Source organism: Mercenaria mercenaria, chromosome 18, assembly GCF_021730395.1.
Source record: "Mercenaria mercenaria strain notata chromosome 18, MADL_Memer_1, whole genome shotgun sequence".
Classification (NCBI taxonomy): domain Eukaryota; kingdom Metazoa; phylum Mollusca; class Bivalvia; order Venerida; family Veneridae; genus Mercenaria; species Mercenaria mercenaria.
In genome coordinates this window covers 18,329,740-18,355,708 of record NC_069378.1, presented here as the reverse complement: position 1 = coordinate 18,355,708, position 25,969 = coordinate 18,329,740, and the positions used below count along the sequence as shown (strand labels likewise).

Here is a 25,969-nt window from a genome sequence, read left to right as displayed (position 1 = left end):
TGTATCTCGGCGGCTGCAGTGATCCAAGTTCCTATATGGAATATTGGTCTTCATTTACCGGTTTTCTTCTTTATCCTGATGATTGATATAACCATTTCATATGCATATTTAAACAAACCTAGCATGACTACGGGATTCATACCAGATATTTGTCGTTTGTGTAAGAAATATAATCTGATGTCAGTTTTAAATACTTTTGTTACAACGGGTATTTTTCCATCGAAATATACATGGAAGAGAATGGTCAAAAGTAATATACAAATCGTTTTTCAGCATGAATTTTTTAAGCATGTTGAGTCGAGTATTAGTCTACAAAACTTTTTAATAATTCACGACATATCTCGTCGTAACATTTGTATACAGTGGTATTTATCTGCTACTGATAGAACTTTATTGAAGTATATGCAAGTTTCTGTAAAAATATTTTGCGCACTTTGGTCCAAGCCTTACAATGCTATTTGCTACAAATGTTATAAATTGACGGACAATCTAGTGAAACATCTTTTGCTTTTTTGTTCAGTAAACAGCGCCAGCAGAGAGCAACTTTGGTCAACACTTCTCAATAAATTTGGCTTAACGCTATATACTGACCTAATACAGATGCAGCCAGATAAACAATTGTTTCATATGTTATCTGGCATGTCTAGCTTTTTGCCCAACACAGAATCAATAGAATGTTTACAAATAGTCAGTAAAGCATTCTGGTTTATGTACATGTAATGGTTTGATCACCTCCTTTAGTTATATTAAACAAAAGAACATTCAAGTACATTGATAGTAACTGTCTCCAACAGTGTGAATAATCAACATTAGTGTGGTACGTGAATCTCATAAACATTGAGAATTTTCTGTCATTTCCTTTGTCATTCCCTATCAAACGTGTGTTTCGTTTCGGCAAGTTGTAGGACACGTGACATCTGAATAATCCTTTAAAAACTATAGATAATAGCTTGTTGTTGTTCTTTGTTTCTTTTTTAATAATTTGTCTAATATAATAGAAATTGACGTTATGTATGTGATGTAATGTATTTGCTTGCTACATACTGTGTCAATATGTGTTCTGTTTTTGTATATAATGCTATGTATATTGTATATATTTATGTGCTATACTCTCCCTATGAGGAGGCAATAAAGATATCTATCTACCTTCTGAAACATTTGTTTGTTCTTGGTTAAAAATTGTTCGTAACATTGTTTGTACGGGAACATGATAAAGTTTAATTTTTCTTATTTCTGTGCACTATTATACTAGTGTGTAGTAAACTGCATTTTGGTGGCTTTTTATATAGTCATCATTTAAAAACTTGCACATAAATTTATTATTTTTTCATGAGAATGACAAAAATCAAAATCTATTTGCGCTAAATGCGCATCTTGTTTAACTGATTGCAAACAAAAGGCGCAATAAAATAATATTCTCATGAAAAAGTCAAACGATTTTTAAGTAATTAAAGGTACATCAATGTGAATATCCTTTGGAATAACCTTAAATGAGCCTAAAAGACTCATTAGCAAATATGTTCTTGCTTTAGGTTACTCAAACTGTCCAAAAATGGAGTTATAAACATCATGAAAAAATGGGTACTTCCTTAGCTAATTATTGGAACATTAGAAAATGTAAAGTGCATCCAATGAGGAAAATATTTGTTCATCTGTAACAAGAAACACACAAGTACATCTCTGCTTTATTATATAGTCCTTGCCATCCAGGTATTCTCATTTTTGTTGAAGGCATTCAAGCATCAATACAATAACAAATATAAAAGGTAAGTGTAGATTTCTCGGAAGTATAGAGCCCCCAAAACCTAGCCGTAGCGCCATCAATAGAAAACTAGGCCCGCAACAATAAAGAAATTGTACGGAAAAATATAGCAGGCCAAGTATATCCACCAATTACATTTTAATCATATGCAAAATACAAACTTTGTAAGTGGTAGATAAAACGGCGGGGATGTTGTGGAAAGGGGAAAAAGCAAGGATGGATATTGAGCATTATTTTGAAGTAACAGGAAGTCGACCATTTTTATAAAAGCAATTGTAAGTAGTGGCACATTTTCTTGCGATTTCTTTTAGTGTTTATTTGTTTTCAAATTGAATGCTAGGATAAAAAATAATGCATTACGGACTGGCTATGACACTATTTGCCTCGGACTGTGTGAATGCATTGATTCTGTTTGAGTGTATTTTATGTTTTGCCTATTGATCTGTGTCATAATGAATTGTTAATCACAATTCTTTTTAATTTGACATATCCAAAATATACCCATATGCAACACTGATAATATGTTTGGAGTATGAAACTCCACTGAAATGTTAAATGGATGAGTTTCACAACAGGGCCCAACTGTGCAGATATCTAACGAAAGAGATAACTTCTTAAGACAGTATTAGAAAATGGTAATTTGTTAGTAAAAAAGGTAAATAATGTGTAAGGCATTTGTAATTTTGTGACAATAACCATGGACATCTTGCATAACATTTTCAATTGTACAATTATGTTACATTTATACTGTATACTCAAGTAACATTGTAATTATTCACTCATTGTATATTTGTAAATATGTTCCGCTCTCTCTCAAAGAAGAAATAAAATCATTTATATGACTGTCGGTGTGTCTGTTTGTGTGTTTTTCCGTTTATCTTTCTACCTAATTTTAATGATTAGTTTTGTGGGTAACGTGGGACCGGTTCTTATCATACCGACCGGTATACCAACTTATATAGATATAAACAATCAAGTAGCTCATTGATTAGGGAATAAAATCCTGATGCATTATTGACTTTTGTGACATAGAAAAGCTTTATGCAGAGAGTCAGAGAAGGCGATGGAATACAAATTGATACAATCGCTCTATGCGGAACGCGTGTCTGGTTTGCACTTGTGAAGTTCTTTTCATTTCATCCCCAAAAAGTACATTGCAATGTTTTCCAATTGAAAAACGACGGAAAGATATTCTTAGCATTAATATCAACATAGTAAATGCAAAATTTTTCGAACGCACGATGTTAAATTAACTGAAATAATTCGTCTTCTAGGAATGGAACTGCCTGGTCATGTGACTTCCAGCAAAGGACCGACTGTGTTTAACATGAGAATGTTTCGCAATTTTGCATTCATACGACGTTTGAAATCGACGTATTATTAAGATGTCTTTATCTTCACTTCATTCTTTAGATATAATTTAAAAACATTACTATTTAATATTTCATCGACATTAGATTTTAAAATTGACAACTGATAGCATCATGTCGTAATCCAACAAATTTCTTGTGATTACAGTATGTATCTGAAAAAAGTTTGTAAATCATTTTGTACGAAGAAAATGAGTAGCTTATTTTTTTCAATCGGACTAAAGTACTTCATCTTCTAAAATGAGAATGACCCATTCACATTCGTCTTCTGTAGATTTTGGATTTCCAATATGGCTATTTTTAACTTCGCAAATCTATTTTTATTTGAATACATCAGACGACTTGTTTGAACAAGCGTTTGGCTGAACCATCCAAAATAGCGGCAAATGTCAAAGTGTAAGAAAAATGTGCAGTCAGTCCGGGGCTCGAAACCGGGAACCCTCGCTTACAGGGCGAGTGCCCTACCGACTGAGCTAAACCAGGCTGTCTGATACTTTACGTGACAAAGTCCGTACCATGACATATGATTTCTCTCAAAACACGAGAGCGTAGTGGCGATGTGGTCGTCATTGTAAATATGAAAAACCCAGGCTAAATATAGATTTACAAAATATTTTAAGTAATGCTCTGATTGGCTAGCGGAAGGGACGTCAAAACGAGGCTATCAATAGCACGTCTTCAGATCCTAAGCGTAGCGTAATAGGAGATGTACTTTAGTCAGATTGCTTTTTTTCATTTTTTATATGTTTAAATTCGTGATAGGACACGCACCTCGTGTAACAAAATATAATGGCTTTCTTTATTTTCAAATTATGTTACAAATACCATTAAGTATCAATATTCACTCTATTACCATTTAAAACGTTTAATGATAACATGCAGAGTTATATATTTAACTAGTCTATATGAACGTTAATATATACGAATATGAATTATAATCACAACCACAAATAAAGCAAAACCAGATAAGGGGTTTACATCGAAGGACGCAAGGCCAATCTATTTGAATGAACAAAACGAGATAAAGGGTTTACTTCCAGGATGCAAGGCCATTCTAAATGTATGATCAAAACCTGAAAAAGTGGCTTACATAGAGGATTGCAAGAACAGTCTATGTGAATGATCAAAACGAGATCATAAGGTGTTTACAATAGACGGATGAAAGGCCACGTTATCAGGGCTTTACATAGAGGGATGCACGACCAGTCTATATGTATATGAATGTCAAAAACGAGATCAGGGGTTTACATAAAGGGATATAAGACCAGTCTACATGAATGTCAAAAATAAGATAATGGGTTTACATAGAGGGATGCACGACCAGTCTATATGTACTTGAATGTAAGAAACGAGATCAGGGATTTACATAGATGGATACAAGACCAGTCTACATGAATGTCAAAAACGAGATCATGGGTTTACATAGCGGGAAGCATGACCAGTCTACATGTATTTGAATGTCAAAAACGAGATCAGGGGTTTACATAGATGGATACAAGACCAGCCTATACGGATATCAAAAGTGAGATCAAGGGTTAACACACGGGGATACGATACAATCTGAAATGTGAATCCCTCGGAAACACCGAGAACAAGACAAACAGTGAAAATTGCAGACTCGGTTTGATTGAGTCTGTTTAAGAGCAGTAATGGAAAATGCAACACTGCCCACGGCCCCTAGCACCGGCTTAAGCAGTATTCAATATTCAAATCTAAATGAGTTGAAATGAATGATCCCGAAGGACCAGAAAATATAACAACACCGAGGTGAAGTAAATAAAATCTGAAAATTAGATTTCTCAAAAGCACCGAGAACAAGGCAAAGAGTGAAAATTGCAGATTCGGTTTGATTGAGTCTGTTCATGAGCAGTAATGGAAAATGCAACACTGCCCAAGCCCCCTAGCACCGGCTTAAAGGCAAAGAAAATCTCCTATATAAGTGACCCCCCCCCCCACTCTAAAAGCCAGACATTTTATCCCCAATAAACAGGATCCTGTCTGGTCCAGTCTGATAAGGGTCCATAAAACCCCTGTAGACTTGACATGTAGTCTATGTCAGAGGATCATAAATTTTATTGATATGTACAGATAATTGGTTACTTCACTGATTGAAATGCAGCTTTTTTTCAGATTATACACAAAATTATTTTAATTGATAATATACTAATTGTAATTGCTCATTCTTGTTGAGTAATGTCTTGACCAATTAAATTATAATTCTTACATCAAGACAATTCTCACCATTTTAGAACACTCTCACCTTTATTTAATGAAAAATGAAATAATTATTTAAAACTCTTTTTTTTTCAATTATTAATTAATTAGGATCTTTTTTTCTAAGTAACAAAATAAAAACAGAAAAATTGAATACTGCTGGATTTTATTGGAAATTAAAGAAGCACTAAGTTGCATTTTAAATAAATGAAGAAAAAATATGGATCTCATAATAAAATCCAGCAATCAACAGATAACATTGTTTAAAATACACATGCTTTATTTATACAGGAATTATTCATTATTTTTAAAAAGGTGCCTGAATGCATTTTCTTTTATTTATTTATATATTTAAAAAAAAATTAAGCAATAATGAGATATAATTGATTTAAAGCTTGATTTATTGAAAACAATATGCTGTTGTATTTTATCACTTTGTTTGTTTAGTCCCAATTTAATCAGACTTTTTAAACTCGTTATAAAAGAGAGAACTGGTTTGCTTTAAAGGTGAAAAATATCACGTGCAATCTATGTACTGCACAGTAGCTATACAGTAGCTTAATATGATAAACAGAAGCAAGTCTATCAATCGTCTAGTCGTCGATAACATTCCAGCAGAAATCTTTAAGTCCGCTTTTGATATATTATCGCCATTTTTGAGCAACTTGTTCAACAGAATATTTACTAGCAACGAATACCCAGTCTCGTGGGGTCAAGGTATTATTGCACCAATATACAAGAAAGGGGATCCAAATTTGGCAAGTAATTACCGAGGTGTAACTTTGATAAATATACTAGCTAAAATATATTCACAAATATTATTAAATAGGTTGGACAAATGGTCAAAAATGCACGACAAACTTTCAAAAAACCAGTTTGGTTTCCAGAAAGGTAAAAGTATAAGTGATTGCATTTTTATTCTTCAAGCAATAATTTCCAAAACACTAAGTGATAAACAAAGGGTATACTGTGCATTCATTGATTACCAACAGTGCTTTGATTCCATTGATAGACACCATTTATGGTATAAATTAACAAGAGAAAATGTCAGTGGAAAATTTGTAAAAGCACTGCGTGCTATGCATAATACAGTTAAATCATGTGTAAGGTATAAATCAAACGTTTCGAACTTTTTCAATTCTGAAATTGGATTGAAGCAGGGAGACCCGAGTTCTCCTTTACTGTTCATGTTTTTCGTGAATGATATCATTCAAAATATAAATTCGGATTTCGATGATATTATATCCATTGATGACTTGAAACTTTTCCTCATATTGTATGCAGATGATATGGTCTTATTTGCACGTTCGCCTGAATCTCTACAGTCAATGCTCAAAGACGTAGAGACTTATTGTGAAACCTGGGGTTTAAAAATAAATGTAAATAAAACCAAGGTTATGATTTTTGAAAATGGTCGACCCACATCAATTGACATGTACATTTATGGTACAAAACTAGAGAACGTAAGCTCGTTTAAATACTTGGGTATCAGTCTATATAAAAACGGAAACTGGCTACGCACACAAAAACAAATAGCGCAACATGCCTCTTTTTCATTGCACAACCTGTTTTCGATATTTCAACAGATTGAATTACCATTATCTAGAAAAATCCAGTTATTTGACATATTAGTCGGTTCCGTCCTAAACTTTTGCTCAGAAATCTGGGGAGTGCATACCGCAACGGACATTGAAATGATTCATGTGAAATTCCTACGACGTATATTAGGCGTTAGGAAATCAACAAATTTATCCGCCCTGTATGGGGAATTGGGTAGAGTACCGCTACATTTATTTCGTAAAATAAATATCCTGAAATATTGGAGAAAATTGTTGGCACAAGATAATTCTTCTCTGACGTTTAAAGTTTACACTCTTTTGAGAAATGATGCCGAAAATAATTTAACATACGGGGGAAAAATTGGGCATTCCATGTTAAAAATATACTGGAAGAACACGGCTTTGCGTACGTATGGAGGGATCAATGGATTGATACAAACACTTTGATGCTGATAAAAAAAAAAGAATATTTGATAATTATTATCAGTCGTGGTACTCTGATATAAATAATTCACCGCGTTTACATTCATATTGTCTTTGCAAGCATACATTTGAGCGCGAGAAATATCTGGAAAGCATACATAACCGGAAATATTTATTAGCTCTCTCTAGATTTCGGGTATCTGCCCATCAGTTACTTATCGAAACAGGAAGATACAACAATATACCTCGAGAACAACGACTCTGCAAATCATGTACTATGAATAAAATCGAATCGGAATTTCATTTTCTACTTGTTTGTCCCAAATACAGAGATTTAAGGAAAAGGTACTTTAAGCCATATTTTTGCCATTGGCCGAATCTGAATAAGTTTGTGCTACTCATGAATTCTTCTTCCAAATTAGTAATAAATAACTTGTCAAAATTTATCTATTTCGCAAATAGAATTAGGGTTACTGAATAAGAATAAGCTACAGAATGTATTTTCTCTGCTTGTTAACTTGTATGTTATATTTAGAATCTGTCAAAATATTTATATAGAGAATCTATATTTGCAACCGTTTTTACTGAACTTGAAATGACCCTTCAGAAAATGGTTCTTATAGTTTCATGTATTTCCATGTTTTCTCTCTTTTCTCTTTGTTACTATAAACATTGTAATAATGTTTTACGTAATAAATTTTTTGGTATTGGTATTGGTATTGGTATATTGGCTCTTATACGCAGACCATAGGCCACAGACCATGCATACCAGAATCAGTGTCTTTAAGCAGAAGCCAATCTTCAAATCTAAATGAGCTGAAATCAATGATCCCAAAGGACCAGAAAATATAACAACACTGAGATTAAGTCGGGGTGACTTTTTACGGCTGTCCCACAGCACTTAACTTCCGCTGTTACGAAGTAAATAAAATCTGAAAAGTAGATTACTCGGAAGCACCGAGAACAAGGCAAACATTGAAAATTGCAGACTTGGTTTGATTGAGTCTGTTCCTGAGCAGTAATGGAAAATGCAACATTGCCAACGCCCCCTAGCATCGGGTTAAGCAGTATTCAATCTTCAAATCTAAATGAGTTGAAATCAATGATTTCGAAGGACCAGGAAATAAAACAACACCGAGATGAAGTCGGGCGACTTTTTACGGCCGCCACACAGCACTTAACACCCGCTGTTATGAAGTAAATAAAATCTGAAAAATAGATCCCTCGGAAGCACCGAAAACAAGGCAAACAGTGAAAATTGCAGACTCGGTTTGATATTCTGTTCATGAGTAGTAATAGAAAATGCAACACTGCTCACGCCTCGTAGCATCGGGTTAAGCAGTATTCAATCTTCAAATCTAAATGAGTTGAAATCAATGATCCCGAAGGATCAGAATATATAACAACACTGAGATGAAGTCGGGACGACTTTTTACGGCCGCCACACAGCACTTAACTTCCGCTGTTATGTAGTAAATAAAATTTGAAAAGTAGATCCCTCGGAAACACCGGGAACAAGCCAAACAGTGAAAATTACAGACTCGGTTTGATTGAGTCTGTTCATGAGTAGTAATGGAAAATGCAAAACTGCTCACGCCTCCTAGCACCGGCTTAAGCAGTATTCAATCTTCAAATCTAAATGAGTTGAAATCAATGATATCGAAGGACGAGAAAATATAACCACACTGAGATGATGTCGGGGCGACTTTTTACGGCCGCCACACAGCACTTAACACCCGATGTTGCGAAGTAAATAAAATCTGAAAAGTAGATCCCTCGGAAGCAAGGCAATCAGTGAAAATTGCAGACTCGATTTGACTAGTCTCTACGAATGTTAAAATTAAGATCCGGTGAACATAGAGGGAATGAAGACCAGTTCATATGAATAATCAAAACAAGATCAAGTGTTTACATGTGCGGATGCAAGCACAGTTTATATCAATGATCAAAACAAGATCAGGTGTTTACATGGGAGGATGCAAGAACAGTTTATATGAATGATCAAAACGAGACCGGGTGTTTACATAGAGTGATGCAAGTCCAATCTGTATGGATGATCCCAAGTTAGATTAACTATACAATCCCAAATAATATATTGATATAAAAACGGTTTTGTTTTGTATCCTGTGGTGTAGTTTACATGCGTCTGTTTATCCCATTCTCGGCAGTGAACGAACTAAAGGAAAACCTTAAAACAATTTATTCAAACGTTTTATCCTAATCTTGTATGAGTTTGGACGATAAATAACTGAACGCATTTCTCTAACCATTGATATTTAGGGGAAACGTAGAGAATTGTAACTGACCTTTGAACCCGCTTGGGATCATTACACCCAACCAAACGTTATGTTTTTAAATGAATCTACACCTATTTAGTAAAGAATTATGGACGTACGCTACAATCGGAAACTTTCTTTCAGTTTCTTAACTTAACATAGGAGATGATAGTAATTTTGCAATCATTTGCAATGTGTATAATTATGTAGATTTGGTATTACAGGTGCGATTCATTGTTAATCTACTTCCACAATTCCACTCCACGTCGTATTACAAAGTGTTTTATGGTGTTCAATAGAGCATATGATAGTTCATCATTTGCAAATAACGATACTTGCAAATTCCTTGAAGACTTACGAAGCAAAAGTCTTTTTCATTACTGAGGTAATAAAATGTGCGACACCCCTTCTGCTCCCAACCACCGTCTGAAAAGGAACTCTGTTCAACAGTAAAGGTACAATTAAATGACATAGAGAAAACAAAGCACAAACCTATGACAACACTACTGCTTTATTTCATAATATATAAAATAATGGTATTGAATAGGTCACATGAATTTTAAACACTATTATTTTACATTAAAATAAGTCGAAGTCATAAAGTATTAGATGTAATATGTATGTGTGTGGTATAAAATGAATATGACAATTCATGTAATGTATATATACATATGTACATTGTATATGTTTTCGAAATTTAGAGTAAAACATCCGATTGTAAAATACATATTCGCCCATTATGTTCCAAGTAAACGTAAGATGCTTAACTCGGTAAGTAATATTATAAAATACATAAAAGATATAAAAAAAAAAATCATAGAGCACACTTTATTTCTGTCTACGTGTAAACTATTTATTTTAAGTTTTAGAAAATGATCTGAAATCTAAAAACGACTTCATAACATGCATTCAGTGCTTACCTTGTAAACTCTGATACCTTTTGTACAGACTGTAAAGACTGTATAACCCTACAAAAGCATATGTTATGAATAATTTATAAAACAATATCCCATTACACCGCCATTTTAAATAGCTCTGATACAACAAACAAAACAAAAATGCTGTACTACATTAGAATTTAACTAAATGCTGACATTATTGCAGCAGAATGAAGAAAATCATCATTCTCATTAATATGTAACAGAAGCAAACAGCTATTTAGTTCTTGTCAATTGCTCAATTATGTGCTGTTACCATAGCAACAACAGTACTTTTAATGTGAATTGGATAGAGGACACTTGTTTGCAAAAATTAACCTGTTAATCAGATTGATCCCATCAAACAGCAGAAGTGATGTTAGGAACGAGAAAATACCCAAAATGAAGCAAACATTGAAAAAAATCAAAAGCATTGTTAATAAATCAATGTAATACTAATTTATCAATTTTGGTTATTAATAATTTTATGTCGGTATTATTTATATTTAATGCTTCATATTTACATGCTTTGCAAATAATACCATGGATTAATTGTCTAAATTTTCAACGGTAAACATTGTTATGTGTCAGGGATAAAGCAGAATCATAATCACAGTCATTATCATGCCATGTAATTTGATAATCAAAAATCAAAACAAAATAAAAAACAAAAAACAACAGAAAAGTTTATTCATTCAATTTGTACATAAAATAATGATGTTCGCTAGCACAATTCATGGAATTGCAGACCATATTCTGTCGTTCATTTGGCATGAAAAAACCCCCCATTTCTTTTCGATGATGATGATGATGATGATTATTATTATTATGATGTTGTTGATGATGATAATCATGATTTGGTAGCCAAAAAGCTGCAACAGATTTGTAACAACTTTGAAGTGAATATCATTGGATTACAACTAAAATGTTATTTTTGAAATGAAATAGTTCATGAAAAGGATGTTAATAATGAGGTAAAAATCACAACTGAATCGACATATGACGGCCTTGACTCATGAAAGAAAGTGTCTGGAGCAGGAATATATTATATCCTATATAATCTGAAAACAATACCGGCAAAAAATAATAACGGAAATGAAGGACACAAACTGTTGACCTAACAAAGATTGCCATTTGTCTTGCGAGACCTACCAACATATATATGAATAGGCATCTTAAATTTTTAATTATGAGATGACTTGACAAATACAAAAATTTGCTTACAACATTAATGCTTTTTGAATCTTTGAGCGTATTAGAGGATTTTCTGTTTTAAAATTATAGTCCCTCTGATTTGAAATGTAGAGTGAACACCCTCAACAAAGATAAGGCAACCGCAAAGTTAGCGTACAGCATACAGTCTCTCTTAGAGAGGACGATTCAAATTGTAAAAATATTGCAAAATTACCAACGCTTCTAAAACCACGGTTAACTCTCATTCACTGTCTGACTGTTTTCATTATTTCTGCTTTGATTAACTGATTTGTCATAAACAGCGAAGACATAATAACAATTGTTTGATATATTGTATATTAAGAGTACAGTAAAATACAGAATTGAAATTATGGTTTTCTTTTAAATTCCCTCTTTGCCAGTTTTTTTTTACCAATTTGATATAGTATGTGTAATAATCCAAATTAGATTCCTTTAACCTCTTCACAATTAAAATAAGGGAGCACTATTTCGTGTCAACAATTACAAAATAAGTAACTTGCTAGTCTCCAGACTTTTCACATTCACGTGTTAAAGTTTACAAAATCACCATTCCTAAAAAAAGACACAAGGAGAGTAAATAGTATATTTCTTGATTATTCGGATGGCATATTTTAGGAACGGAAGGTCTTGACTTTCTCTTTTATGAACTCATCACACACGGGACAGAAGATGAGATCAACAGCACATTCGTGACATGTCCTGTGATGTGTGCAGGGTAGAAACAAGATGTCCGCTTCTCCAGTTATGCACAACATACAGTAGATAAGACGGGATAGTTCTTTATTTTCCTCTGTCAGGGCTTGTAAGTCTTAGAAATGAAAAGTTGAAATATCATTAATTTTATGTAAATATGTGAAGGTTCTAGTAATTAATACATCTTTATGAATATATATACAAGTATTTTACTAGTAAATGTAAAAAATGTAAACTTCTCATATTAATGCTACTTTAGAAGACAAAATAAATAAACAACTTGCTGGTCCTGAATTTGGAATTTGAATAGCACAAAATGTGGAAAAAATACATGATCTAAAATACTAATGTTAAGTGCGAATGAATTCCATTTTAAGTTCTAGATTAAGAAAGCTAAATTTGCAGTTAAGATTCTAACATGAATAACTTCACGATGTGTATGATATGTGTATGGTGAGAACCAACTAGAAAAAAATGAATTATTGACCTTCATATCAATATATTAAATTATTGACATTCATATCAATAAATGTTGCCCAAAAGTCAATTCAAATGTAAATCAGACAGTAGCTTCCGACCATCTCTACAGGAAAAAGTCTAGACAATTAAATATATATGGAGAGTCTTTCAAATAATAGATCCTAACCTAGCAAAATACAATGTAATAACAGACTTGGTTAGATAAAGTCTGTTTTTTGATAGGTGACGGTTATATCCTGACGCCCACGTGTTAACCGACTTAAGCGGAACTGTATTACAATGTGACAAAGAGTAATAGAATCTGTTATCACAAATAATTAGAAATAATACCAACACTAACACATAAATGTATTTACAAATGTGTGATATATTAATGTGTTATTATGACTACTGTAATTTCAATCCATATCTATAAACTAAACAGTGCTTTCTGACGTGCCTAAAGTTATATGCTGAGTTTTAATATCCTTCTCTATAAATGTTGACACATATTTTTAATTTTCATGCTCTATTTGTAGCACAGATGTACTAACAGATATTGCACATTGGTGTACCCTGTGAAATATTAAGAGGTAGTTGCATTCCTCATCTTTTGACGTACTCAGTGATATATTACTGTAAATTTGCCATCATTCCCTATATAAATGTTAAATGTTTCTCTTCGACGTAACAGTGCTATGTATCAGATGTCGATATTTCTCTGTTACTGTTGCTATTTGACGCGCGCTTTATCCTTTTTGAGGCCATACATGATTTGGCACATTTAGGCTTCTGTAGAAACAGCATTTTGTAAACAGAGCAGGACCCAGGCGTTGTATTGCAAGTAGGTCACTGCCATAAACATAAATGCAGCTCATTTGAAAACAAATGTGCGGGGAATGAAATTAGGAATCCTGCCAGTTCAAGAATATTGAAAAAGTGTATTTAGTTTGTAAACGGTGAGTACAATTTACAAACATATAAGGTTGTGAGGCAGTTATTCATAAACCATTTACATATAGATATATAATGCAAACTTTAGACTGTATTGACTGATAAATCCTATAACTTTAGATATTTGACATGCGCCCAATTAAAATACAGAGTAATTGCGGTTATCTTAATGTACAAGTTTGATGTTTTATCACAGTCATCTTATCTATAACCATTTCTATCTAGCATGTTCAATTCCATGTCACGGCGAAATTATCAACCTTATCTGTAAATATTAATTTTCCATATGTTTATTTTTAATCAAAGATCATCTCTACAGACACTGTTCTACGTCTTGCTTAGGGAAATTTCACAGATGTAAGTGTCGTCGATCTCTTTAAATTTTTCTCTCCGACAAACATAATGTTACACATATTCAACTACAATCCGCCTCTTTAACTATTGCTTTTTGACATGCTTTATTAAAATACAGGGTTATTGCTGTAACCTAAATATATTTTTGAAAATTTGACAGATTTAATGTTTTAGCCATCCGTATCTATAAAAGCATCTCTCCGAGGTGTATAGTTCTATATCAATGCGACATTTTCGACCTGGCTTTTCACATGCTTCCTTTCTATCACAAATGAGGCCGTTATCTATCTCTACATATATTGCTCTTCGGCACGGGCGGGGAATTTCACAAGTGATATTGCCGTCATTCTCTCTGGGTATTTTTCGACGTTCTCCACAAATGTAACTGTAGTCCTTTTCAAAAACATTTGCTAGTTGACATTCTTCATATTATCATTCAGTGCAATTGCCATTTAGCTAATTTTAAGAGCTGCTGATATATTTACTGCCCCACGCTGGCATGACCAATGGTATATCACATATATAATTGATGTCCTTTATCGAACTTATTTTATATTCTACATGTGGAAAATGCTATATCAAGACGAAATTGCTGTTCGTCTCTGACGTGTCAATTGTTTCCTCATGGTCATCTCGATTTTCCACGTGATCAAAGTCATATTACAATGGAATGGCCATAATATTATATAGATTTTGATCGTTAGGCGTTCGTCTTATGTTGCACATGTGATTTCTTTCCTTTTTGTTCAATGATATATCTAAGTTGTGATTACCCTCCTACTGTATTAATGTTGACCTTTGGCATGTCATATATTTTCCATTTCAACAATTGTTGATCTTTGCCGATTAAATAATTCTTAATATGTTTATATATATTTGTTTTATAAAATATAGAAACTGCCTAGGTGACCGATTAAAAAATAGCGTATTTTCTATTTGCCTCTTAAGAAATTGCTTAATATTCTATAATACACGAGACATCTGAACGTGTGAACTCTGCTTCCTTATGATACATTTATTCAGAATCATTAATGCATCGCTTAATAAAATAACACGTTAGTTTACTTTATCTACATTACGACAAAAGTAAGCATTTAATACAAACCATTTTTGTCTTCAGGGGCTGCCTGGGGTACAGTAGAAGTGCGAAAATGTTCAGACCTTTCGAGCATATCAAGCAAAGTATTTACAATTTCCTCTGCCGTTGGAAATTTGGTTCCTTTAAAAAAAATATAAGTTCGAGTTTAGATTAAACATTAAATTATCAAATAATATAAAGACGACTTAACAAAACGTATACCATTTTATTACATCTATTGTGCAATTACAGAGTTTTATGAATTTTCAACAACAGATATCAACGGTCAAGTTCTATTTAGTTTAGCATTTTAGCAATATATCTATGTATCATTTTTTTCTCTCAAAACACAATGAGATTTCACGGGATTCTCGTATTATTAATAGTTCTATGTTTTATTTAGTACGAAATTTTTATGGGAATATTACCTTTCAGCTCTAGTTGAGCTTTGGCTGTATTCACTTCTACCTCTGAGTATCCAAGCTTTTGAACAACTTGACTTACAGTAAAGCTGGAGTCTAAACATAAAACGCAATATTCGTTTGAGATTTGATAGCGTTTGCGGGACAATTTTCATTTTAATAGTAAGTAAATATATGTACAATGTTAAGCATATCCATGTACTTTGTATTTCATCTCATAACTACGTAAAATTAGGTCGAACGTAGCAGTAAGCAAAACTCAAAGAAATATATCTATAACAAGTTCTGGAAACCCACGCAATAGTTGTGATGTGAGACTTTACACATTGATATCCTGTTATATTTTTAGTAACTAACATTCATTATCTGTGACTGTCAATCTATCCATCGGGAGATTAGGCGAAGCCTGTGTTGGTTGAGTTACTGCACTGCTACCTCCTGATGCACCCTAGAAAACAGTGGGGAATGGAAGTGTGTATACATTTTGTGTAATGTCATTATAGTGCACCGTTAAAAAGACTGCTAATTTAGTATGCCTTATTTTGTGGCGTATATCAGTATTAAATGCTTTACGCTCTAGTTTGTACTTTCCGAATGATGCACAACTGCCCTTAAGTTAAGGTAGTTCTGAATGTTTAATAAACCGGAAGCCATGGCATAACGACATTTATCCGACTGACATAGAATAAAACCTGTGCATTGCATATGGGAAATAAACTCATCCCCTATATATGTATAAACGCAGCAACATTACTTTTTCTAAAGATAAAAAAGTAACGAAAATGTTGACGTATGGCATAATTCATGCCTTCATATCGGCTTTAAATATGTGGAACCCTTGAATCATAGGAAAATATCTTAAAAGTAAGCACAAGGACCTTAATATTTCATTTGACCATGTAACAGACAACATGTTGATTTACCACTGTAAAAGATTTCATTAAAATCTACATATTCTTCTTGCGAAACTATCATCGAATTTGTCATCTTTCCAAAGGCTTCCATTATGAAAACTTACAAAGGTTACAAAGTCTCCAAATCAGCATACCAAAAGGTCAGGAACACGACACTTCCGTTTATATCTGCCGACATTAATATTATAATTATATAAAAGATTTGAAAATCAGGGTTTATTCAAATTAACACTTTTGAAAAATATTGATCCAAACGTGCGAAGCTACCTTAAAATGAAGTATATTTTTAACGTTTTTCCTCTTGACCTTTTATAAGATAAAGATTATATTAAAACAATAGAAACAATTAACTTTTGAAATTAGGTATAAAAAAGTTCCGCATGAAAAATATCAATCAGGAAGATAATGCTATTAACTGAACGTACCATTGATTCATTACTTTGTCGAGTTTGTTGCTTGATGTACTCGGATCCTTTTAGCTTGATAATGTACGAACAATTAGGGAAGTATGTGGCATGTTCTTTTACAGGGTCATCTCCAGAACTCCAGTCTTTTAAACCGCCATCACACGTGAAACAACGACACAAATCTCCCTTTCCTTCAGTAAGATTTTAATTTTTGAAATTTACGTAAACATTTCAAACACTGATATATAAATATCATTTAAGGAGGTAGGTTACCTTGTTACCAGGGTAAATTCAAATTAGTTGAACGGCAGCAATTTTTGTATTTCGTGTAATTTAATGTTTTAACTGCTGCAATCTCAATTTCGTTTATCTCTGTCCCTTCAAGTAATTTTTTTATTAAGGTTTGAAGTACATGACCCTCCAAAAGTATTTTATATTGAAAGAAGAAGGAAAATACAGTTTTTTTAACACTTTTTAGTGTATTTTGGTTTAAAATAGCTTATATCTTGATTTTTATCGTAATTTCTTATAAAAATTTCTTAAATAAAAGTATCTTTCTTGTTAGTGTATTTTTAAAACTTCTTATTTCTAAGGTAAGTAATATTTCCGTGTTATTTGCATTTATTTAAACAAATTTCACAGCTTAAAAAACTTACAGCAGTACCCTTCATCTGACATTTTTTATGGAAAAATCGTCCTGCATGCTGCAATGATTCTCGTGGATATTGTTGAAATGCAAATAAAAAGCCGAAACTGTGTTCCTTAAATAGACCAGTGTCAACGCTTTTGAATTTTACATTTAGATATATAGGTCACGGGATTCGTTTCCATGTTAACAAATTATCAACGGAAACTGAAAAATAGGTATTACAAATCAATCTGCCCAACTTTTATTTGAACATGACCGTAATGGGTAACATTTCACCCACCTATACTACCAATAACATCAGTTACCATCATCCATTTTCTTACATTTCGTATAACATTTCAATATAACTACATAAAAGAAGCAAAATATTGATGATAATTTAGAGCGAAATGCTCATGAAAAATATTTCAGCAAATAATGGCAGTTTGAAAATAGTTCAAATAAAGAAAATGCACAGAATTACGTACTTTCAAAATAAAAGCTATTAATTTTGCGCGGTATCTGACACGTGACGTCACGACGTTAATGACGTCATTTTAAAGCAACAATGTTTTGAAGCGTTTCTGTGGCAATTTATTCATTATTTCTGCATTAATAAACCGTTAAGCATCAGATCGGAGACAGGTACATGATTTATTTTCAGAAGAATGGATATACAAACACATTTAGTTTGTCGTAAAAGGCGTCGTAAATCGTCACGTTTGCTTTCGGTTGGGCATGCGCACATACAAATATTAAGGTTACCTACCTCCTTAAACTAGGACTATTCTTTTTCATGCAGAAAATATCATTTTAAGTCGAATTTCGGTTATGTCGAAGTACAACGCTCGTTCCCTTGGAATTCGGGATACCGAGTTTCAACTATATGTTGCACCTTTATATTATTTTCAATGATAATATATATATGTCAAAGTGTTTGTTTGTGTTGTGCTCACTACAAAGTCTGCGAAAGCGTGTCTTATTTTTGGCTAACTAACAAGTTCAAAACACCAGTTCTCCACAAACATCTTACGTTGGTTTTAAAGGGACATTGAAGTAGAAATGTATCGTACACAATAAATCACACTGCTGTTTGAACAGAAAACTGAAGTTGAAATTTATGGAACAGAATAAACCAAGGTATTTTTCCTGCAGAAAGCAATGCTGCGTGGGCTTTAGAATCTGCCAAGAACCTGTACAACTATCTCTCTATCAGACTAGTATAATTCCATTCAGTCATAATTTAAGTTACCCAACTACCCCACACATCTTCACCACAAACCACATTGTCTACGCCCTACAGAACGACAAGTTGATATATATACAATCAAAATAGCAGTTGGTCCAATATTATGCATTTCAAATCTGTTGTGGAACGTATGTACCATTTGAGGTTTTTAGATATAATTTTCACTCTAAGGATTTGTATTAAAATGGTCATTTTACCTGTATAAAACAATCCTGCTACAGCAAGTTGTTGAGCAGACACATTGTTTTGTTTTGGAAAATCCTTGAATGACGCCATTCTTGCTTCCATCGTCTGATACCTCGGTGAGCGGATTTTATATGGTAGTTGTTGTGAAGCATTTGATACTATCTCATTATTGTCGTCTGCGTCAAAGAGAATTTGCAATATATTTATATTATTAGACACATTATACGCACTCGTGCACACGACCTACGTCTTGTAATCAGTGGTTATTATCTATTGAATGGTGGAAGACCTTAGTCTCATATTCAGAACAAGGGTCATGTCTAGCTTTCTCACCTTGTGATTAAATTAACGCTATATATGCCAGTTCTTAAATCAAGCATCAGTAAGCGTTTTTATTTTATTTAACTGTTTGTGAATATCTGGCGTCCTTGAAAATTCTACACGAATTTGATACATTATACCCACTTTTAGGGTCAATTTCATTTCCCGCTGGCATACTTTTATATCATTCGATATACACATGCAATTTGATACAACAGAAGGTCTAATTGTTTTGTACCACATGTAATACGTAAGACTGCGTGATTTAAAATACCACTAGCAGGGACCTACGTAACCGAGTGGTTAAGGTCACTGAATTCGAACCATTTGCTCCCCACATGTGTGGGTTCGAAGCCTCGCCTGGGGTATAACATGCTTTTATTGAGGAAGCCATCTAGCTGGCTTACGGAAGGTCAATGGTTCTTTTCAGGTATCCGCCTGTGATAAAATAATGCCTGGAGGGACACATGGCGTCTTCCTTTACCATCTGAAGTAAGAAAGTCGCCATATTAACTCGTAATCGTATCAATGGGACGTTAGACCCAACAAAGAATAAAACACTTTAGCAAGATGTCAGATGACTTACATTACTTTGTAGAAAGGAAATTTCAGCTAAACTTTTATTTACATTTGCTTTAGTACTACGAGCTCTTTATCAAATCCATAAACATCTTAGCCAAAGTAATATCATATATAGGTTGTGAATGTACTTCAATATGTAAATACATAATAATTTTGATGTCCAGATTTAGGTGGACGGTTTTAGTTACAATAAGATATCTTACCATTTGTCAGTGCCAACTGTAAATAAAATATTTATACAGTATATTGGGCAGGTAAACTAGAATTATCTACATATGCCGTACTGAGAAATTAGCAATAGTATAATGTAAAAGTGAACAAACTAAGAATAAAAATTACAGAACTGCATAAATATAATGTAGAATATTTTAGATTTTGAAATATATTACAATTTTATTCAGTAATACCTTAACTATCTTATCTTATCTATATTGCTGTATCATTATAAAAGGCAGAAAATAACGACCTACTTATAACAAGCAACACACAACTTAAAACTTGATTTCCTTGAATCTTGGTTTGCGTAGAAAACCAGTATCATTTGTACTTATCTTCCTCCTAACCCTTCTCCAATAAAGTAACTATTGAAATATGTTTCAATTTAAACATTTTCGATTATAGGTTTTCTTACACATGTATTCTAAAAACTTTTCCGAACTTCTCTGATATTTTTACGTTCAGATACTGTTACTGTCAAATTTCCAGATGATATATTATTCATTCATTGCCTACACATGATTTGATATGTTTGTCTGTTGTTTACCTATATACTACTGTCAATTTATCGTTATGGGTCTGTAATACAGGTAGGTACAAATATTTTGATTCCATTCCTCATATTTTTATTTCGATGAAAATGAGATTTGAAACCAATATTTTCCGACCTGTTTGGCGCTAAATAACATATACCGTATTGATAAGCCGTAAAAAAACAAATACAACTCAACCAGACAAGTATGTGTAGCCTTTAGTTTGACACGGTGACAGTATTTATGAGGCGATCTCACGTAAGAAGAAAAAACGATAAACGTTCTGTCCCATACCTTCATTCTATCTATTTTATTCTTTCCAAACTTAATTACGATGAAATCGCACGAGGACGAATGTTTCACGTGTTCAGTAAGGACATCATCTTCTCGTACCCAATCTTTCAATCCTATCCCACACTGGTAGCACCGTACCAGATCTTGATTTCCTATAATTGTAATCATATATCATGCAATAACTGGGTTGATTCATTGCACATTTTTAACAATGTAACAATTAACAGTGTAAGAGTTATTGCAAGAGAATACCTTAAAACAGCATAGTTCTTTTTATATTTTTTACAGAATATTATATAAGAATCAAATTGCGTTGAAGAACACTTTATTCACATTTCTGAAAAAAGAATTATTATGAAATAGATGAAGTGGAAACTCAAAAGGTTGCTCAACACGACAAAAATGAAAATGTTGCAGGCTCGGTTTGATTAAGACTGTTCATGGAAGTAGTGGAAATGCATGCTACCGTCCACGCCCTCTTGCCCCGGGTTGAGCAGAGCTCAACATTTACACATGTTACAAGTACCAAAAACAATTTAGAAATATCCATCGATGTGTTCATATGGCGATGCACATGGAACATTCAATGATACACTAGTGTGTAATTCCATAAAAAGCGGCGTATGGTTCCCAGTTAAAATAATGAGCTTACCCTAAACGAGAAAACAATGGGCAAAACTAAACAGACTGGAATTTAGAAAGGAGATCTGAGGTTATGCTGCATGCATAACAGGGAAACTGCCAAAAGACAAAATTAAAAAGCAGGCACCATATCCAAGAGGTGATTATACAATACCCAAAGCTATGAAAGCGGGTGTAGTGGAACGACCCAAGCCGAAATGTTCAAGTTGAAAAGCAAATCAGTACCAAAAACAAAACATAAAAGTCGTGCTGAACGATCTGAAAATATCGAAATATAAAAGCTATGATTAAACCAGAATAAAACTTTAAAAAGTAACTATCACTGAGGTATGAAAACCAAATAGTTTATGTATGATTCGCATATTTTGAAGCAGACTGAACTTTCACTGAGGGTCAAAATGTTTGCAATTCTTTGGTATATGAAGACTGGTGCACTTTACACTCTCTATGTTTATATTGATCGTCTGAAAATCGATATCACAAAGTAGCCATTCGGAATCTTTCGGAATTGATGATACAGGTAATGGAATAATGGAAATTGTCACAGACAAGACTCAATAATTACTCGTGAATATCTTAGTAATCTGACCAACCAAACTGTCTGAATCACAAGAAGTCTGAATAAGTGAACAATCACGACTTGACCCACTACAATGGTGCATGTGTACTCAACAATCCGCATGTCTTCTATGAAAACTTCTTTCGTTACTTATACGTGTTTGCATATAAACCTAACTTTAGCCTTTATCACTAATTAAACACAGTCAATGGTCCTCTTGAAAGTTAATATAAAATGTGAAGTACTATACATTATATCAACCATTATCGCTTAAAAAATAATTGGTTACCAAAAAGATATAATTTTAATGTAGAATACTGATTTGTTAAGTGATACTATGTATGGTTGATAATCTACATATTCAAAAGCGAAGTAAGTTTCTCAGATATAACTATTGTGATAAATATATGTGCATAAAGTAGCTAAGTGTTGAATCTTTATTACTACTGTCTCGGCTTTTAATATTCATTTAAAACATAATTCTCACAACTTCTGCTTTTATTCTTAAGACGAATTCATCCGAAGCGACATTTTGAAATACTTTAAAGTTAGGTAACACCTGTATTGTAATTAACAATATGTTCATTCAAACGAAGGAGAAATAGGTATGTAAATATGCTTAAATACTTTTGAAATTCAATCACTTTTCATTTACTTTTGTGATACAAACATATGCAAGTCAAATAATCTGAAATTTATGAATCGGTGAATGGTCCTTTAGACTATACTAAATGATATTTTGTTATATATACCAGAGAGTATAATACCTGTAAAGAAAAATCCACATTCTGCTAATAGAAAGGGATCTGGTTTGTTGTCAACAGACCATCTGGGTGTAGAAAATGATGCCTGCCTCTTTGGTTGTTCCATATAATCGGGATATCTTGGAGGCTTTCTATGAATTGGGATCCTATTGCCAGATGTTACTAAATTGCTATTGATTGCTGTCTGTCTTTCGTTTGAAATACTAGGAGCGTTTGTTGTTTGTCCTACACCAGAGGATCCACTGCCAATATTCCTTGAGGCCGTGTGTCTAGGATAGGATTCAAATGACGGTTGTCCTGCATCAATTTCTGTAACTTGTGTAGGATATTTATCTGGATATTCTGGCTGGTTATATTGATTTCTGTCATTAGGAAATACAATAATTTCCAGGTCAACCAAAGTCGTAGTGCGGGACATACGTGGAAAAACCGGTGTCAACTTGGAAGCATCTGCGAATTTAATATGACATTTTACTACAACTGCAACTCTTTTGAAATTTAAACGTAGCCCTTATCAAAATATTTATTATATGCCGTACTGTAAACAGTACTTGATTTACGTTAAAAGTTTATATTACACAAATACAATTTAACTTGCCCGAACAATTTGCACATGTGCCAGTAATATGTGAAAATTACATGTTACCGCATACTTCTGTCCCCAGCGGAACGTCAACGCGTTCTGACGTAGACGTCATATAGAAATGTATGTTTATAGGTCAATAAACGTCTGCCTTGTACATTTTGTCCACAATGGCACACCTAGTTTCACAATGGTTAATCGTGTATATGCCATTGCGGCTACAAGGCACACTGCAAACGTATATTGACCTCTTAATATATACACCGAAAATACTTTCAGGAACAGTGAACTATGAGGTAGTATATACATCTGCTATACTGCCGTAACTGGACAACATAACGTGTGAATCTTAATCTCGTCTATGATGCTCTTTGTTTAATATGCAAATCTAATATACTTATTTGATAAAACGCATTTGTTGGCACTGTTAGTAGCTAGTGACTATTGATCATCTTTCTGATATTAAAGTTTTGTTTAACCTTAACAAAAAGAATTTATCATGAAATTTATCTTTTAGCATTTAATCTTAAACACAATGTGAAACGATTGAACAATAGATTAATAAGGACATTTAGTAACTATAGTTGGTTGTAGTATCTATTATTAATTCATTACACATTTAGCTATGTGAAAAAAGCTATTGTTGCTTTAAAGTCACATTACAAAGACTGTAAGATTTGCGACAACGCTGTTTAATAATTATTTCTGCAAGGCATATTCCAAATTTCCCCGCTTATTACACATGCGTAATGAAAAGCCCATTGCCGGAAATAAAAGTTGTTCTGAAAAGATGTAGCTATTTCTAAGATTAATTGCTAGTAACTCTAATCCATGCCAAAACACATTATATACAAATGCCATGGAAAAATCAAACCTCTGGCATTTTGAAAGAGTCATATTAGGTTTTATAAAAGCTTGTCTCGGCTTGCTAAACAGCTTGTCAGTAGGTCGCACAGAGAGCAAGGTAATGTGAACCTTCATGGAAATCGAAAGCTTCGGTCGTTTCCTGTTGTAAGACCGACTATAATACCGGCTCGTCGAAGAAATACGTTTTGCACATTAATCGTTTTTACAATCATTCTTGAAGCGCCTTCAGTTTTTGGATTAATCAAGGTCAAGAACAAATATTTTATACAATTAAGTTTATATTTCTCGGAAAATGACATTGCAATATATTAGAAGTAAGAAACTGCTTTGAGAAACCATAAATTCAGAAAACCGTCGGCATTTTACGCTAAAAGACGGATAGATATTTCAGTAATTAAACTTGGAATACATTTGTTGAGATAAAATCAAAATAGCTAACTATCATCTTTACCTTTAAACCTTGTTGAAAATTTGGTACTATTGAAAGCATTAGGAATGTCTTTCTCTTGTAAGTTTTCATCAGCCGTAGATTTTATATCTAATGGATAGCTTGCTGCCTCTACATCATGAACATTCATTACGATTAGCAAGGCTATGAATATGTCACTGTCTATCCGTCTTTTAATAAATGTTCCCTCTTCCAGTTTTCGTTTTATTTTTATTCCCAGTAATGATTGCAATTCATATTTAGTAACAAGAACAAACTTCCCGAAAAGCGAAAGGATAAGTAGTTTTCTCTTTTTACCATAAGTTTTAATCAAAGATGTCGCCTCGGTGTTCGCTAAGCAAGATCCGCAGTCAAAAAGCATTTGTTTCATTTTTTGTGTAAATTGTGGTAAAAGACCGAATGTCAGTTTATTTTGCTTCAGTCGAAAAAATAGATACTTTTTGCAACAACTATTGTCTGACATTATGGCACTGAAAAAAGATTCAATGTTGATCACAGTTAGTACAGTTTCCAACAGAATTTCGGGCAAATATGAATCAAAACCCGTGAGAGTATCCATAGAACTATCCATTTTGTAAGACGATATTTTTCCACGATTCATGATATTAGTTTTAAAAATAAATTGAAAGACAGATATAATATTCTGTAATGCAATACATTGTGTTTTATGTGAAGGTTATCTCTCGGCCATTATTGGGATCCCATTACGTGTCAACAATTATAGTGACACTGGGAAATACATAATGATTAAAAATAGCTAGACCTTGACCGCAAAGTTTATGACCAGTTTTATAAAAATTATGACGAATGAAACTTATGCTTTAACATGTAATATCGTTTTAATACATAATTTATGGATCGACAAAAGATATCAGTACTTATACTATTTTTGTGAACAAAATGTTACGTAGAACGAGCCATAATATGGAAAAAAACTGCACTAAAACACACTTCATGCTATATAGCTTAAAACATTCCCGGGACAGCATGCCCCCTGACCCCCTTGCGATGTTGCGTATTCTTAATTTCGCTTCAGATACGACCCTGTTTAGACTTTATCTTTTCATATAAATCTTAAGT

At 33.2% G+C, this 25,969-nt stretch overlaps 1 protein-coding gene across 2 annotated transcripts; it reads right to left on the bottom strand.

The window, feature by feature from the left end:
- Positions 1-10,096: 10,096 nt before the first annotated feature.
- On the bottom strand, positions 10,097-25,579 carry LOC123539225 (baculoviral IAP repeat-containing protein 7-like). Of its 2 annotated transcripts, none has more exons than XM_045323764.2 (10): positions 24,893-25,579; positions 22,995-23,441; positions 21,027-21,178; positions 20,187-20,202; positions 19,092-19,256; positions 17,036-17,208; positions 16,054-16,144; positions 15,703-15,792; positions 15,302-15,415; positions 10,097-12,544 (listed from the first exon to the last, which is right to left on the bottom strand). In XM_045323764.2, exons 1-10 carry the CDS (start codon positions 25,488-25,490, stop codon positions 12,348-12,350), a joined length of 2,043 nt encoding a protein of 680 aa, XP_045179699.2. In that variant the 5' UTR covers positions 25,491-25,579; the 3' UTR covers positions 10,097-12,347. The 2 variants fall into 2 exon arrangements, with proteins under 2 accessions (XP_045179699.2, XP_045179700.2); XM_045323765.2 differs by having other exon boundaries at positions 25,187-25,579.
- Positions 25,580-25,969: the final 390 nt, after the last annotated feature.